The sequence below is a fragment of the Diabrotica virgifera genome, chromosome 7 (genome assembly GCF_917563875.1).
Source record: "Diabrotica virgifera virgifera chromosome 7, PGI_DIABVI_V3a".
In the NCBI taxonomy this organism is placed as follows: domain Eukaryota; kingdom Metazoa; phylum Arthropoda; class Insecta; order Coleoptera; family Chrysomelidae; genus Diabrotica; species Diabrotica virgifera.
Genome location: NC_065449.1, coordinates 196,805,023 through 196,819,176, shown reverse-complemented (window position 1 = coordinate 196,819,176; position 14,154 = coordinate 196,805,023). Strand labels below are relative to the sequence as shown.

Genomic DNA, 14,154 nt, shown 5'->3' with positions numbered 1-14,154 from the left:
AGCTAGGTGTGTTAAATTTTTCAAACTAATGATAGAATATCATTTCTGATAATTGCATCTTTCACTAGAATACCGAATATCAAACACAAGTTGTCCTCTTAATTCAAAATAAACACTAAACTTTAAAAACGTTTTTTCTCAGTTTCGGTATTTCGGCATTTACCTGGTTTTCGCAGTATACCGACGATATGGTAGGTGAAAAGAGTTGGTTTTTTTGGTGCATGCTCAAATCGGTGTATTCAACTTGAAATAACAGAGACACGATCAATTTTAGGTGTAAAATGCTATTTACACCTTTTGTAGTGCTTGAAAAGACCTTTAAAATGAGGAATATTACGTTCAATTACATCGATTACGTCGATTACGTTCAAACTAAGCGAGATATGCTGCAAAAAATATTGATGACTAATGTATTTTAAGAAAAAATAAGAATAGTACATTCTTTGACGGTTTTTGCTCTAAATTTTAAAGAACCGCTTGAATTGTTGCCATGAAATTTGGCATACGCATAGCTTACATGTCAAAGGAAAAAAAGTGATATTGTGTCGATGTGTGCTTTTGCTCTGGGGGTGACTTTCACCCCCTCTTGAGGGTGAAAAAATGTATATCCAAAATAAGTCCGGAAATGGATAAACTGACTAATTTTAAGTAACTTTTGTTCTATAGAGCTTTTTCGCCAAGTCAATCCTTTTCGAATTATCTGCGAGTAAATATGTTCATTTTTTAACAAAATAACTACATTTTTAGACGGTTTTTCGCAAATAACACAAAAAGTAATTATTTTGTCGAAAAAACGTTCTTAGCAAAAATATAGCCTTTAAAAAAAGTAAAAAAAATGGTGTAGGCGTTAGTTATCTGGACCTCGTAGAACCAGAGTTTTAGCCAAGGAAAAATAGATTCATATTCACCACATTTCAAATAGAATATTTCGAAGTGAAATATCCAAAAAAAACTAAGCACTTTTTGGGGAAAACCCGTTATAATAGAATAATAGAATATTTCGAAGTGAAATATCCATAAAAAACTAAGCACTTTTTGGGAAAAACCCGTTATAACTTTTTTAAAGTGTGTAAAAAAAGCTTTATTTCTGTTTTTATAAAAAGTTTCTAGCATTAAATTAAGGCAAGTTACGCTCAAAATAAAGTTGGTCCCTTTTGTTTTGGCAAACAGAAAATCGGGAAGACCACCCCCTAATTAGCAACTTAACTTAAAAATTTTAATTTTGAAAAATATGCTTTTTTCAAAATAACTTACAAATTGTTAGAGATACCAAAAATCTCGAAAAACAAAAAAAAGTCAGCATTGCTTTTTTGAATATCATGTATTTTTTTGTTTTTCTGTTAGACAAAAATTGATCAAGATTTGGTGTTTCTAAATTTGCATACATTCGTGATCAGTGACTCATTCAACCCCTTTTAACTACAGCCCTTACAAAAATAAGGACTTTGAACCGATGAAAGTTACAGATCATATAAAAAATACATACACAAGTCAAGAAACTTGTGAAGTCGTAACGATTAAGTTCATTTGAGATACTAATTAGGGGGTGATTTTCCCGATTTTTTTACCGAAAAAAAAAGGAACTAACTTTATTTTGAGCGTAACTTGTTTACTTTTGATGCTAGAAATTTTTTTATAAAACAAAAATGAAGCTTTTTTTAAACACTTCAAATAAGTTGTAATGAGTTTTCCCCGAAATTTGCTTCATTTTTGGTTATTTCACGTTAAAATATTCCATTTGGAATTTGACGAATATGAACCTATTTTTAATTAGCTATATAACTATGCTTCTACTAGGTATAGAGACGTGATATTTACACCATTTTTTTAAAATTTTTAACAGACTATATTTTTGCTTAGAATGTTTTTTCGACAAAATACTTACTATTTGAGTTATTTGCGAAAAACCGTATAAAAGTATTGACTTAATGAAAAAACTCCATAGAACAAAAGTTACATAAAATTAGTCAGTTTATGCATTTCCGGACTTAATTTGGACGAATATTTTTTCACCCCCAACATGGGGTGAAAACCACCCCCGGGGCAAAAGCACATATCGGCACAATATCACTATTTTCTTTGACTTGTTAGCTATGTGTATGCCAAATTTCACGTCAATCCAAGCGGTTCTTTAAAATTTAGATGCTTTGCAATATTTTACCGTTAAAGAACGTACTAGAAGTGTATTTAAACCCTCATCTAGCAGAATGCAAATGCATCGTTTTCCTTCTACAATAACTTTTATTATAGTGTTATTTCTATGTTCAAAAAGTTGGACGGGTTTAAAATGAATGGCGTTTGAAAAAAATAAGATAAAATATAGAGTGCATTTTTAAATTTGTTAAAAATCTTCCTTTTCCTCCATGTAACTTGAAAATGATAAAAGATACAGTAATGAAAAATAAAAACAAAATTTTTATCTAAAAAACGCTACATTTTTGTACAGTATCAGTTTTATGTATCTCTTATAATTTTTGAGTTACATAGAGAAAAAGAAAGATTTTTAAGGAAATTTAAAATGCACTCTATAATTTGATGTTATTTTTTTTCAAAAACCGTTCATTTAAACCCGTCCAAGTTTTTGAACTTAAAAAATTACAGTGTAATAGAAGGTATTGTAGAAGGAAACTGAAACTTAAATTCTGGTAGATGACGGGTTAAAATATACTTCTTATTTTTGCTTAATATACATTAGTCATAACGTTTTTTTGCAGCACACCTCACTTTATTTAAATGTAATTAATAGACATTTAATATTGCTCATTTTAAAGGTCTTTTCAAGCACTACAAAAGGTAATGCCAGTGGTTTCTGTGTTATTTCGAGTTGAATACACCGATTTGAGCATGCACCCAAAAAACAAACTCTTTTCACCTATCATATCTCTTTTTGCGTTATAACTAGAACATTGGCGAGGTAACGAATCTCTTTGTTTTTTTTATAGGCTACCAAAATGTTTTTATATAGTTTTTTCAGGTGGATGCGTAGTTTCTAAGATATTTGCAAAAAACCGTTCAAAAAGGTGTCATTTTTCAATGAAAATGGCCAATTTTCAATCATGAATAACTCAAAAAGTATTATATCTTCCACCTTTCGAGCTTCCCGTAGCTAGTAGTGTGATGCCTAGATACAGTCGAAAAAATGAAAGAATAGGGCTTTTCATTCACAGTCATTTGTTTCGAGCTTCTGTCATGTGTCACATAATATTAATATATCTACGTCATACGTTATTTGTATATACCACGACACAAACCAAAGACGTATGACGTAGATATATTAATATTATGTGACACATGACAGAAGCTCTAAACAAATGACAATCGATGAAAAGCCCTATCCGCTGTGAGCTCGTACGTAGAGGGGATATTTACAAATTCGCGAACGCCAGTAGTGACAAGTTTGTAAACGTTTACCGGAAATTTGACATAAATGTCAAAGTGATTAATTTAAAATTAAAATTAAAAACATTAATTATAAACAATATTAGTTGGTCAAAGCTGTGGTATATATTTTTACCTTAAATATACTTACGTTTTAAATACTGAATTTAAGTTTTATTAATGATCCGTAATATCTAATTATAAATAATCTTAGCGCCATCTACACGATTATTGTCAAAGTATCCGAAGTAAGAAATTGATATTTTATCAATAGAACGTCAAAATGATTAGAAAAATCTTAAAAAAATCCATTACAATTTAATTACTTTTTTGCGTTGTAAATATTAAGCGATAACAATTAAATAATAAATTTAAAAATTACCAGTAAAAGTTGAATTAGTAACCGCTAGGAGCGACACCAGCGAAGCTCAGAGCGTATACCCATGAACGATCACATCAATCACTTATTTTGTATTTGCTGTCTTTTTCTATACGCTATGAGCTCGTAGGTGAGGGGATAATTAAAAATTCGCGAGCGCCAGTAGTGACAAGTCTGTAAGCTTTTACTGGAAATTTGACATAAATGTCAAAGTGATTAATTTAAAACATTGGAACTAAAAACATTAATAGGAAATAATATTAGTTTCGGTCAAAGCTCTGGTGTATATTTTTACCTTAAATATACTTACCTTTTAAATACTGAATTCAAGTTTTTTTAATATTTCGTAATATGTAATTATAAATTAATCTAAGCGCCATCTACACGATAATTGTGAAAGTATCCGAAGTAAAAAATTAATATATCATTAATAGAACGTTAAAATGATTAGCAAAATCTTTAAAAAATCGATTACAGTTTAATTATTTTTTTTTGCGTTGTAAATATTGAGCGATAACAATTAAATAATGAATTTAAAAATTACCGGTGAAAGTTGCATTAGTAATGCGCTAGGAGCGACACCAGCGAAGCTCAGAGCGTATAACAAACATTTGTTATTTATATTTATTTAAAATATAATGGCAACGGTGTTTACATTTCTCTGTCTTTAAAAACGTCCATGTCAGAAATTCCATATTTGTTTACTTTTTAAGATACATGAGGAAGAGTTGTTTTTCGCTATTCTCTATTTACTCTATATATATATTTCTCTATATAAAAACGAAATATTGATATCTCATTTCAATTGTAAATACTCTTTATTTACATTATAGAAGATGAGGAAGTCTGTTTACATTTTAAAATATGTCATTCAAAGGCGTACCATTGGGTTCCTTCATATTATTGTATTAAAAAGACATTAGTTCATTAATTTAGTATAGAAATTTTTAAATTGTAAGTAGACATAGTTATACTCTGTTTTTTTTTTTAATTAAATTCTTTTAACGTGTTTTTATAAATTATTGCTACTTCCAATTATTAACGTCTGAATAATTATCCTCTGAGTAAAAATTCAAGCAAGCTTATGCTCATTGAGGCATAGGCGTAACCAGAATGATCCTAAGGGGGGTTACAACTACCTGAAAGGGGGGTTACAACTACTGGAAGGTCTCTGAGGGCTATGGTGTTAAGCGTATAGAGCTCAAAGTACATCCCAATAGGAGGGGTTACAACCCCCAAAACCCCCCCTGGTTACGCCTATGCATTGAGGAAGCATCACATTCTATCGAAGCTTCAAAACAATGTGTGTACAAGGTATCTTATTGCTATGTCCATCTGTGTTTATGCGTCCATGGTTCATAGCTATCCATAATAGCCCAGTAAATGGTTATTTTGGAGTGTAATTTTCCTAGTGACGAGGGATTTGCTTGAAAATTTGGATTTATTAGGTTGCTCTTACGTTCTACTTCATTATTGGACTTGAGCCCAATGGGGTTATTTTTACTTGGGGAGTGAAAGCCACTCATTCTCGGGGGTGAAAAACATACGTTCGAGATAAGTCCGGAAATTGATAAATTAACTAATTCTAAGCAACTTTTTTCTTGACGAGTTATTTTCAAGTAAAAATGTTTATTTTTCAACTAAAAAACACGTTTTATAAAAACTTTTCAAAAATAATATGACTCAAAAAGTAAGTACTTTATCAATAAAATAAAAGAAATATTCTTAGTCAAAAGGGAGGCTATAAAAAAATGGTGTATTTATGAAGTCTATGGACCTAGTATAAATTAATAAAGTAGCTGGTGAAAAATAGGTTCTTATTCGTCAAATTTCAAATTGAATATTTCAACGTGAAATAACCAAAAAATAAAGCACTGTTCGGGGAAAATTCATCAAAACTTTTTAATCATGTTTGAAAAAAGATTTATTTTTACTTTTTATAAAATTTTAGCATTAAAACTAAGCGAAATACGCTGAAAATAAAGTTGGTCGTTAAATTTATCGTTACAGCTTTACAATTTACTTTATAGATGTATTGTTTTTATGATCCGTAAATTTGACCAGTTCGAAGTGCATATTTTTGACAAAATTTTGTTTTATATTAAAAAAAAAAATTATTTTGAAAAAACAACTTAAACCAACATAACTTAATAAACATTAGTTACTCGAAAGGTATGTATGCATACGAGGGTGCTCCGTGCTCGGTGTAGCAGCTCCACATAGTGGCTACGTTGTATTCCAGGGCGCATCTGTTTTGAGATGGACGTTGAGAGGTGACTCAAATTTGTTTGCAGAAATTGCTTGAAAATAACTCAAATAATGATATTTGAGTTATCCTCCCATTCAAAATGGTCCGGAGCATTGTTTAAATAATTAAAATGTCAAAATATGAAGGAAAAATTCGATTTTTTATTGGTTTTTTGATTATAATTTTAAAACTATTCATTTCTGAGAAAAAGTTGCCTAACGCATGCCTGACATAAAATTTGCCTAATTAAATTTCCTACAGTACGGAATTGGTTAAAAATTTAAAAATAGTCACCATTGTTGCAAAATAGCAATAATTGCGAAAAAAAACCATACAAAAACAAGTAATTGAATTTTACTTTTTACAACTATTTACGATACACTTAGGACCTTCATATTTTACCCAGAAAAACTATATGATATAGTAAAACAACACTGTAAATTTCATTAAGATCGGTTTAATAGATTTTGCAAAATAAATTTTGCAATCCAGCTTTCGCAAAAAAAATTCTTTTTTTTTAAATGTTGCAGGACTGAAAATAAAGTAGATAGCAAGTTGAATTTTTTTTGCTTATAGAAGTGTACTGTACCTTTCCTTTGCAATTTGCCAAATTAAAATCGATTAATTACCACGGCGTCAGGAAATTTTTTAAATAAACAATAATTTTTGGTGCTAGGAGCAGGACAGCGGTGTTCGATTCACACAAGTTATATCACGATATATCTTGTTGTATTTTAATATTTTAATTCCACAAAAATCAAACTAATTTTATTATTGTTTGTGAAACATTGTTTAAACAATTGCATATGTTTAAAAATAATAAACTTTTATTCTCAAAGTTAAAATATATGAACAAAGAAAATTTTTGCTAAAAAAGTGTTATTTCAAAAGATAGAGTATGTGTTTTTATTTTGCAATAAACAAAATTATTTATTTATATCGAAATGTAATAAAAATTAAAATGTATCAATCTTTATCAAAGGTCATTGGAATGCCCAATCAGAGCAAACGTATCCGCTGTCCTGCGCGTAGCACCAATAATTAATGTTTATTTAAAAAAATTTCTGACGCCGTGGTAGTTAATCGATTTTAATTTTATAAATTGCAAATGAAAGGTACAGTACACTTCTATACCTAAAAAAAATTTCAACTTGCTATCTGCTTTATTTTCAGTCCTGTAACATTTTGAAAAAATGAATTTTTTTGCGAAAGCTGGTTTACAAAATTAATTTTGCGAAATATGTTTAACCGATCTTAATGAAATTTACAGTAATGTTTCACTGTATCATAAACGTGAAACTGTGAAAATGATATTAAATAATATATTATTTCAATATTTTTTGACATTTCTTTACAACCCTACATTTTGATACAAAAAAACGTATAATTCTTAAAAACAATTTTGTTTACCCCCTAATAAAACATGACATATTTATTTTAAAGCAACACAAAAAGTAATATTGAAACAAACTAAAAATCATAAAATAATCGATTAAGAGGATCGGTACGTATTTTCGGCTGCAATGCTATTCAAATGAGGATTCATTTTTTTTCGAATCCTGAGAAAACTAATAAGTATTTTTGAAAAATTTAAACGCAGAATGAAAGATCACGTTATTAGCGAGGGCCGAAAGTCCCTGAGAACTTCTATAATGTTTATTTTAATAAGTTACAGGGGTGAAAAACTAAGAGAAAATTTAGTGTGATTTTCAATTTCAAATATATTATTCAAAATAAACTTTTTATTTATTCTAAGGAACTTTCGGCCCTCGATAATAATTTAGTCTTTCATTCTGCGTTTAAATTTTTCAAAAATATTTATTGGTTTTTTCAGGATTCGAAAAAAATAAACACAATGCCGTGGTAATATTTTCCAAATCTATCTTTGTCTTACAACGCACTCAGCCGAATATAATATTGTCAGCATATATTGTCAGTCAGACACTGACAATCAGTGACAATTTTAAATATTTGACATTGCATCGGGAATATGTTGAGTTATTGATTAAAATATTGAATTATGTACCCATAGCCTTAAGTGGAACATTCATCACAGTAAATATTGACACGTTTGAGGCATAAAAATGTATAGCAATTTTGCAATAGTACCTATTTTGATTTATTGTTATTTTTACATCCTCTTTGTAATGTTATAATGTAACACGTGGTAGGGTTCCTAGGTTAACTTTGGAGGATAGGTTATAATGAAACAACTTGTATCTATCGTGTCTAGATTCAGAATGGTTTTATTTCCGCTTCACTGTCCTTGTCACTGTCACGTCACTCTTACAATATTACCAACTTGAGTGCGTTCCGAATACTACCTATTTGCATACATCACATCCCCCTCTTTTTATAATGACAAAATAAACATAACTTTCTTTAACAAATCTTTAAATAAACATTTTTAAATTTCCACAATTGTTTCATTCACCCTTTACCCCCTTTTATTTTATAATAAAATTACTTATAAATCTAGTCTATCAGGTTTTTTAACAATTCGACCTGAAGAGGTTTGTGGAGGTAAGTTTATTGGAGAGTGATGATCAGAATGGTTATCAGAGACACTTTCAAAATTTTGTGACTCACTAGTTTCAGATTCGTTATCTGAATGTTCATCGTCAGAAGTTGCAGGAATGCGAACTAAAAATTGTCTATTTCTTGCAATTTCTGACCCAGAATCTCTTAATTTAATCGAGTAGGTTTTATCTCTTAATTTATGTGTGATAAGACCTTCTCTCAATTTGTTTTTATCTTTAATATAAACTTTTTCATTATTTTTAAGCGGTTTTAAATTTATTGTCCCTCTACAATAATAAGCTTTTTGACTGTTTTGTCTTTTCTGAAAATCGCTGATTACTATTTTAGCATTGCATAATTTTGGTTTTAGAATTTTGTCAATGGTGGGAATCTGAGTTCTAAGTACTCGTGACATTAAAAGTTGAGATGGTGATGGTAAATTTGAATCAATTGGTGTATTTCTAAGTTGTAGCAATGTTAAATATGTATCTTTACCATCTCTAAGAGATTTTCTTAGCGCTTTTTTGTAGGTTTGAATATATCTTTCACTTAGACCATTAGATCTATGATTTTCTGGGCTTGACTTTATGCTTTTAAATTCCCATTCTTGACAAAATTTAACAAATTCATTGGCTGTGTATTGTGGTCCACCATCAGAGTAAAATATTTTTGGTATTCCATGACGAGCAAATATCGATTTTAAATGTGTAATTATAGTTGAACTGGTTGTATCGTTCAACAGACAAATTTCTGGATATTCACTGTAATAATCTACTACCATTAAGTAACTTTTTTGACCTATGTAAAATATATCAGAGCCAACTTCCTCCCAGGGGAGTTCTGGGATATTGTGTGGAGTCAAAGGTTCTCTCTTTGCATTTTCAAATTGTGGGCAAATTGGACAACCTTTAACTTCATTCTCAATGTCAACTGTCATGGAAGGCCAATATAATGATTGTCTAGCTAACATTTTACATTTATTTATTCCTTGATGGCCATAGTGAATTCTTTTTAACATTTCTTTTCTCATTACATGAGGAATTATAATTTGACTATTCCTCATCAACAAACTATCAAAGAAGGTTATTTCATCTTTAATCTTAAAAAATGCTTTTAAATCTTTATGTACATTATTTAATTCTTTTGGCCAACCTTTTTTTATGAAAGTCTTTAGATCAATTAAAGTTTTGTCTTTGCTAGTCTCTTCTTTGATTTTTTGCAGTTGATTGTTTGAAACATTAATGTTTAATCTTACTAAACAAATTTGTGATTCTAGTTCAATATCTAAATCATTCTTTATTACAGGCAATTCCGAACAACATCTCGATAGCGTATCAGCTATATATAGTTCTTTACCTTTTTTATACATCAGATTATAGTCATACCTCTGCAATTTAAATAACATTCTTTAAAGTCGTGGTGGTGCATTCATTAAGGGTTTCTTTACTATGGATATCAATGGTTTGTGATCAGTTTCTATATCAAACTTGGAAGCATATATATAATTATGAAATTTCTCACATGCCACCAGAACTCCAAGAAGTTCTTTTTCAATTTGTGCATAATTTTGTTGTGTTAAAGTTAAAGCCTTTGATATGTAAGCTACTGGTTGACCTTTTTGTAAGAGTACAGCTCCTATTGAGTCTTTTGAACAGTCAACCGATATTAAACACTTTTCATTTATATCAAAATGTCTTAATACTGGGCTTTTTGAAATTATTTCCTTAATTTTACTAAAACATTCATCATGTTTATGTGACCAATGCCATTCTACATTTTCTTTAATTAATTCCCTAAGAGGTGCGGTTAAGTCTGACAAATTTTTTATGTGTTTAGACAAATACGTTATCATTCCTAATAATCTCTGTATGTCTTTTTTATTTTCTGGCTTTTTCATATCTTGAATGGCTTTAATTTTATCACTATCAATACTTTGACCATCTTTATTGTAATTAAATCCTAAAAATTTTACATTTTTTACACCAAAACTACATTTTTCATAATTAAATTTGACATTATTTATCCTAGCTCTTTCTAAAACTTGATATAAACATTTATCATGTTGTTGTTTTGATGAGCCATAAACAATTAAATCATCAATATATGTTTCTACACCCTCCATATTAAATATTTTACTGAATCTTTTGTGAAACACTTCACTTGCTGAACTAATGCCATAAGGCAGTCTTAAAAATTTATATCTACCATAGCAAGTGTTAAAAGTACATAATTTACTACTTTCTTCATCAAGCTTTATGCTCCAAAATGCTTTTGAGGCATCAAGCTTGCTGAAATAAACGTTACCTTTTAAATTTGCAGCTATTTCATCAATCGTAGGGAGTTGAAAGTGCTCTCTTTTGATAGCTTTATTCAAGTCTCTAGGATCTATACAAACTCTTATGGAATTACTTTTTGGTTTTCTTACCAAGACTATCGAGTTGACCCAATCTGTAGGTTCATCAACCTTCTCAATTATTCCATTTTTCTCCATTTCAGCTAATTCAAGTTTTAGTTTCTCCTTTAATTGTAGTGGAATCTTTCTTGGAGGATGTATAACTGGTTGTGCAGTTTCATTTAGCATGATTTTATATGGCTCATCCAAGCAGCCTATAGCTGAAAAAACTTCTTTAAATATTTTTTTCACATCAGAGTAATCATTTTTAAATGTAACTTCTCTAGAATTCAAATTATTTTAAATTTTTTCTATAGTATTGATTCTTTTTAAAATATTTAAAGCTTTACATGTAGGAAGACCTAATACCGTTGGTGAATTAATTTCTACCACATAAAACATTATGTTGTACATGTTATCTTTATACTTGCATTCTAAACTACATTTTCCAATGACCCTAAGTGTTTCATCCGAAAATGTCGTTAACCTGCAGTTTGTTTTCTGTAGTTCAACATTAACTTCTAGAGAATTTAACTTATTTATTGATATTACGTTTGCCATTGCCCCTGTATCTAATCTACAGCTTAATTTACGCTTGTTAACTTCAAAATTTATCATGAAATCATCATCAAAACTGCTATTTTTAGTATTTACCAAGCCTATAAACAAATCATCTGATTCTGAATCATCTACATCTACATACTTAATTTGTTTTTGAAAACATTTTTTTGCATAATGCCCTATTTTATTACATAAATTACACTTAGCTTTATATGCTTTGCATGGTTGGCCTCTGTGCTCCATTCCGCACCTACTGCACCCTGAACTGCTTCCAGATTTACCATTGAACTGGCCGTCTTGGGACTTCGAATGAGTTGGATTCACTCTTCTGTCTTCCCACTGTTCTCTATTTTCATATTTCTTATTGAAGTTTCTTTTCTTTACGTGGTGCACCTCCTCTGACTTCATTTTTTCAGACTGGATTTTTGAACTTTCTATACTTTTACACAGATTGATTGCTTTTTCCAAGCTCATCTCATCTTCTTCTAATAGTCTCTGTCTCATCGTTTCATCTGCTACCCCACAAGTTATGCAAGTCTTAATCAGACTGTCCTCCAAATTCTCTAGCTCACAATTTTTTGCCTTGTTTATAATATCTGTTATAAATTTGTCTACTGACTCACCTTCTTCTTGTTTTCTGGTGAACAGGCAATACCTTGCATTTGACACGTTGCTTTTTGGCTTGAAATGTGCTTCAAATTTTTTTATTAACAGTTCTAACTTGTCTTTTTCTTCTGTTGAGAACTTAAACGTGTTATATATTTTGAACCCTTCGTCCCCTATTAACTGTAATAGCTGTGCACACTGGGTTATTTCAGGTTTCTTTGTTAATTCTGTAGCTTGTAAATAGTTTTTGAATCTTTGTATGAAGAATTTCCAATTTTCATACAAGTTACCTGACATTTGCATCGAGTTTATAGCTGCCTTGAATTCCATTGCACTTATATCTTTTCTTAACGTATTCGATCTTGTTCGGCACCATGTAACGTTATAATGTAACACGTGGTAGGGTTCCTAGGTTAACTTTGGAGGATAGGTTATAATGAAACAACTTGTATCTATCGTGTCTAGATTCAGAATGGTTTTATTTCCGCTTCACTGTCCTTGTCACTGTCACGTCACTCTTACAATATTACCAACTTGAGTGCGTTCCGAATACTACCTATTTGCATACATCACACTCTTCGGTATTCAATAACTCATATTGGACTTCGCAATGATTGAAGTTGTCAGTCTCAGAACAATCATCTTCTGAATCAATCTCTATTTCACTGCCAGATGATACTTCTTCCAGTAGACGAAGAAATCTGTCTTCTTGGGCCTCGTAATCTATTATCTGCAAATAATTATTGTTATAAGTTATAAAATACAATATAAAGAAATTATTCAAATACATAGCATACTATTACAAAGTTGAAACAGTAAATAAACAAATAAATTTAAAATACTCACCAAAAAATTACTGTCGGATTTTGTAGCTCTGGGTGTCCTGAACCCGACGTATCCACTATACAAAAAACAAAAGAATATAGTAACTTAACGAACGCCTGACTTGTACTGCCGGCCGGTGAAGATAGAAACGTAGCAGCATGGTTTTGTTCACAGAGCTGTTGCCAACGAAGTTCTGTGCAGTTAAAGGTAGGTTCGGGTTTCACAGACCCCCCGCTACCACCGCAGGGTTAAGGGCTATATTACAGAACGTTTTCGATATTTAAAAATATCATCAGTGTTTAGAACTGGTTGATCACACGCTGAGCCACCAAAGAAATACCAGAGTAAGAACCATGGTATTTAATGGTATAAAAATTTGTTATCTTTAACATATTTGCTTAAAATTCCAAAAGATGGAAAAATTTATAAAGAATTGGGCACAGCATGACTCACCCATAAGGTGGGTTGCTAAACAGGTAGATACGTCTCTACGTGATTAGATGGTAACTGAATTGCCACTACTTCTTTAAATTTTTCAACCAGGACGTGAGTCGTCTCCTTGGTTCTCTTTTTTGTTCCACTTTCCCTTGTATAATCAATCGCATCAACACACATTTTTCAGTACTTAGTATGTGACCAAAGTAGCTCATTTTTCATTTCTTCATAGTGCTGACTATTTCTTTTTTCTTTTTTATCTTTCTTAATGTGTCCGTGTTTGTTACGTGTTGTGTCCATGGTATATTCCACATTCTTCGATAACACCACACCTCAAAGCTGGGAAATATTTTTTCAGCTGCGTCCTTAGTTGTCCAAAATTCAACTCCATACAAAAGAACAGAGAATACGTAACATCTCAATACTCTATAGTCTAAGAGCTAGTGAACCCTTTGACTAACGGTCGTCCTGTAAGGCTAGAAATTTTTCTAGTGATAATTCATAACACACCAAGGCTAAAAACCATGACCTGGCATGCCTCAGCGGTGCACGTGTATCTACCAGGTGAATCGAAAAGTGCAAATTTAGGGGGTAAAATAAACTTTCTCCTGTAAGGTTTAAATTTAAGTATGTGTTTAAGTAAGTCATTTAAAAGAAATGTGTACAATGACAGGCGATTCTGAAGAGCATAAGACCTTGCCAGGCGAGGGGAAAGATTAGGGGTTTTTCCTAAATTTATTTTTTTGCATCTAAAATTTTTTTTTAAGTTTTTTGAATCATTCCAAACAGAAAAGGTTTTTAGTGATTTTT

At 30.7% G+C, this 14,154-nt stretch overlaps 1 protein-coding gene across 1 annotated transcript in view; it reads right to left on the bottom strand.

Annotated features, from left to right (window-relative positions):
- Window positions 1–12,414, bottom strand: part of LOC114329045 (uncharacterized) — a 134,323-nt gene extending 121,909 nt beyond the window's left edge. Inside the window, exons 1-2 of the mRNA XM_050657065.1 lie at window positions 11,679–12,414; window positions 11,287–11,576 (exon numbers count right to left, since the gene is read on the bottom strand). Of these exons, the coding sequence (XP_050513022.1) occupies window positions 11,287–11,576; window positions 11,679–12,414 (1,026 nt within the window). The remainder of the gene's footprint in view (window positions 1–11,286; window positions 11,577–11,678) is intronic.
- Between the last annotated feature and the right edge of the window lie 1,740 nt (window positions 12,415–14,154).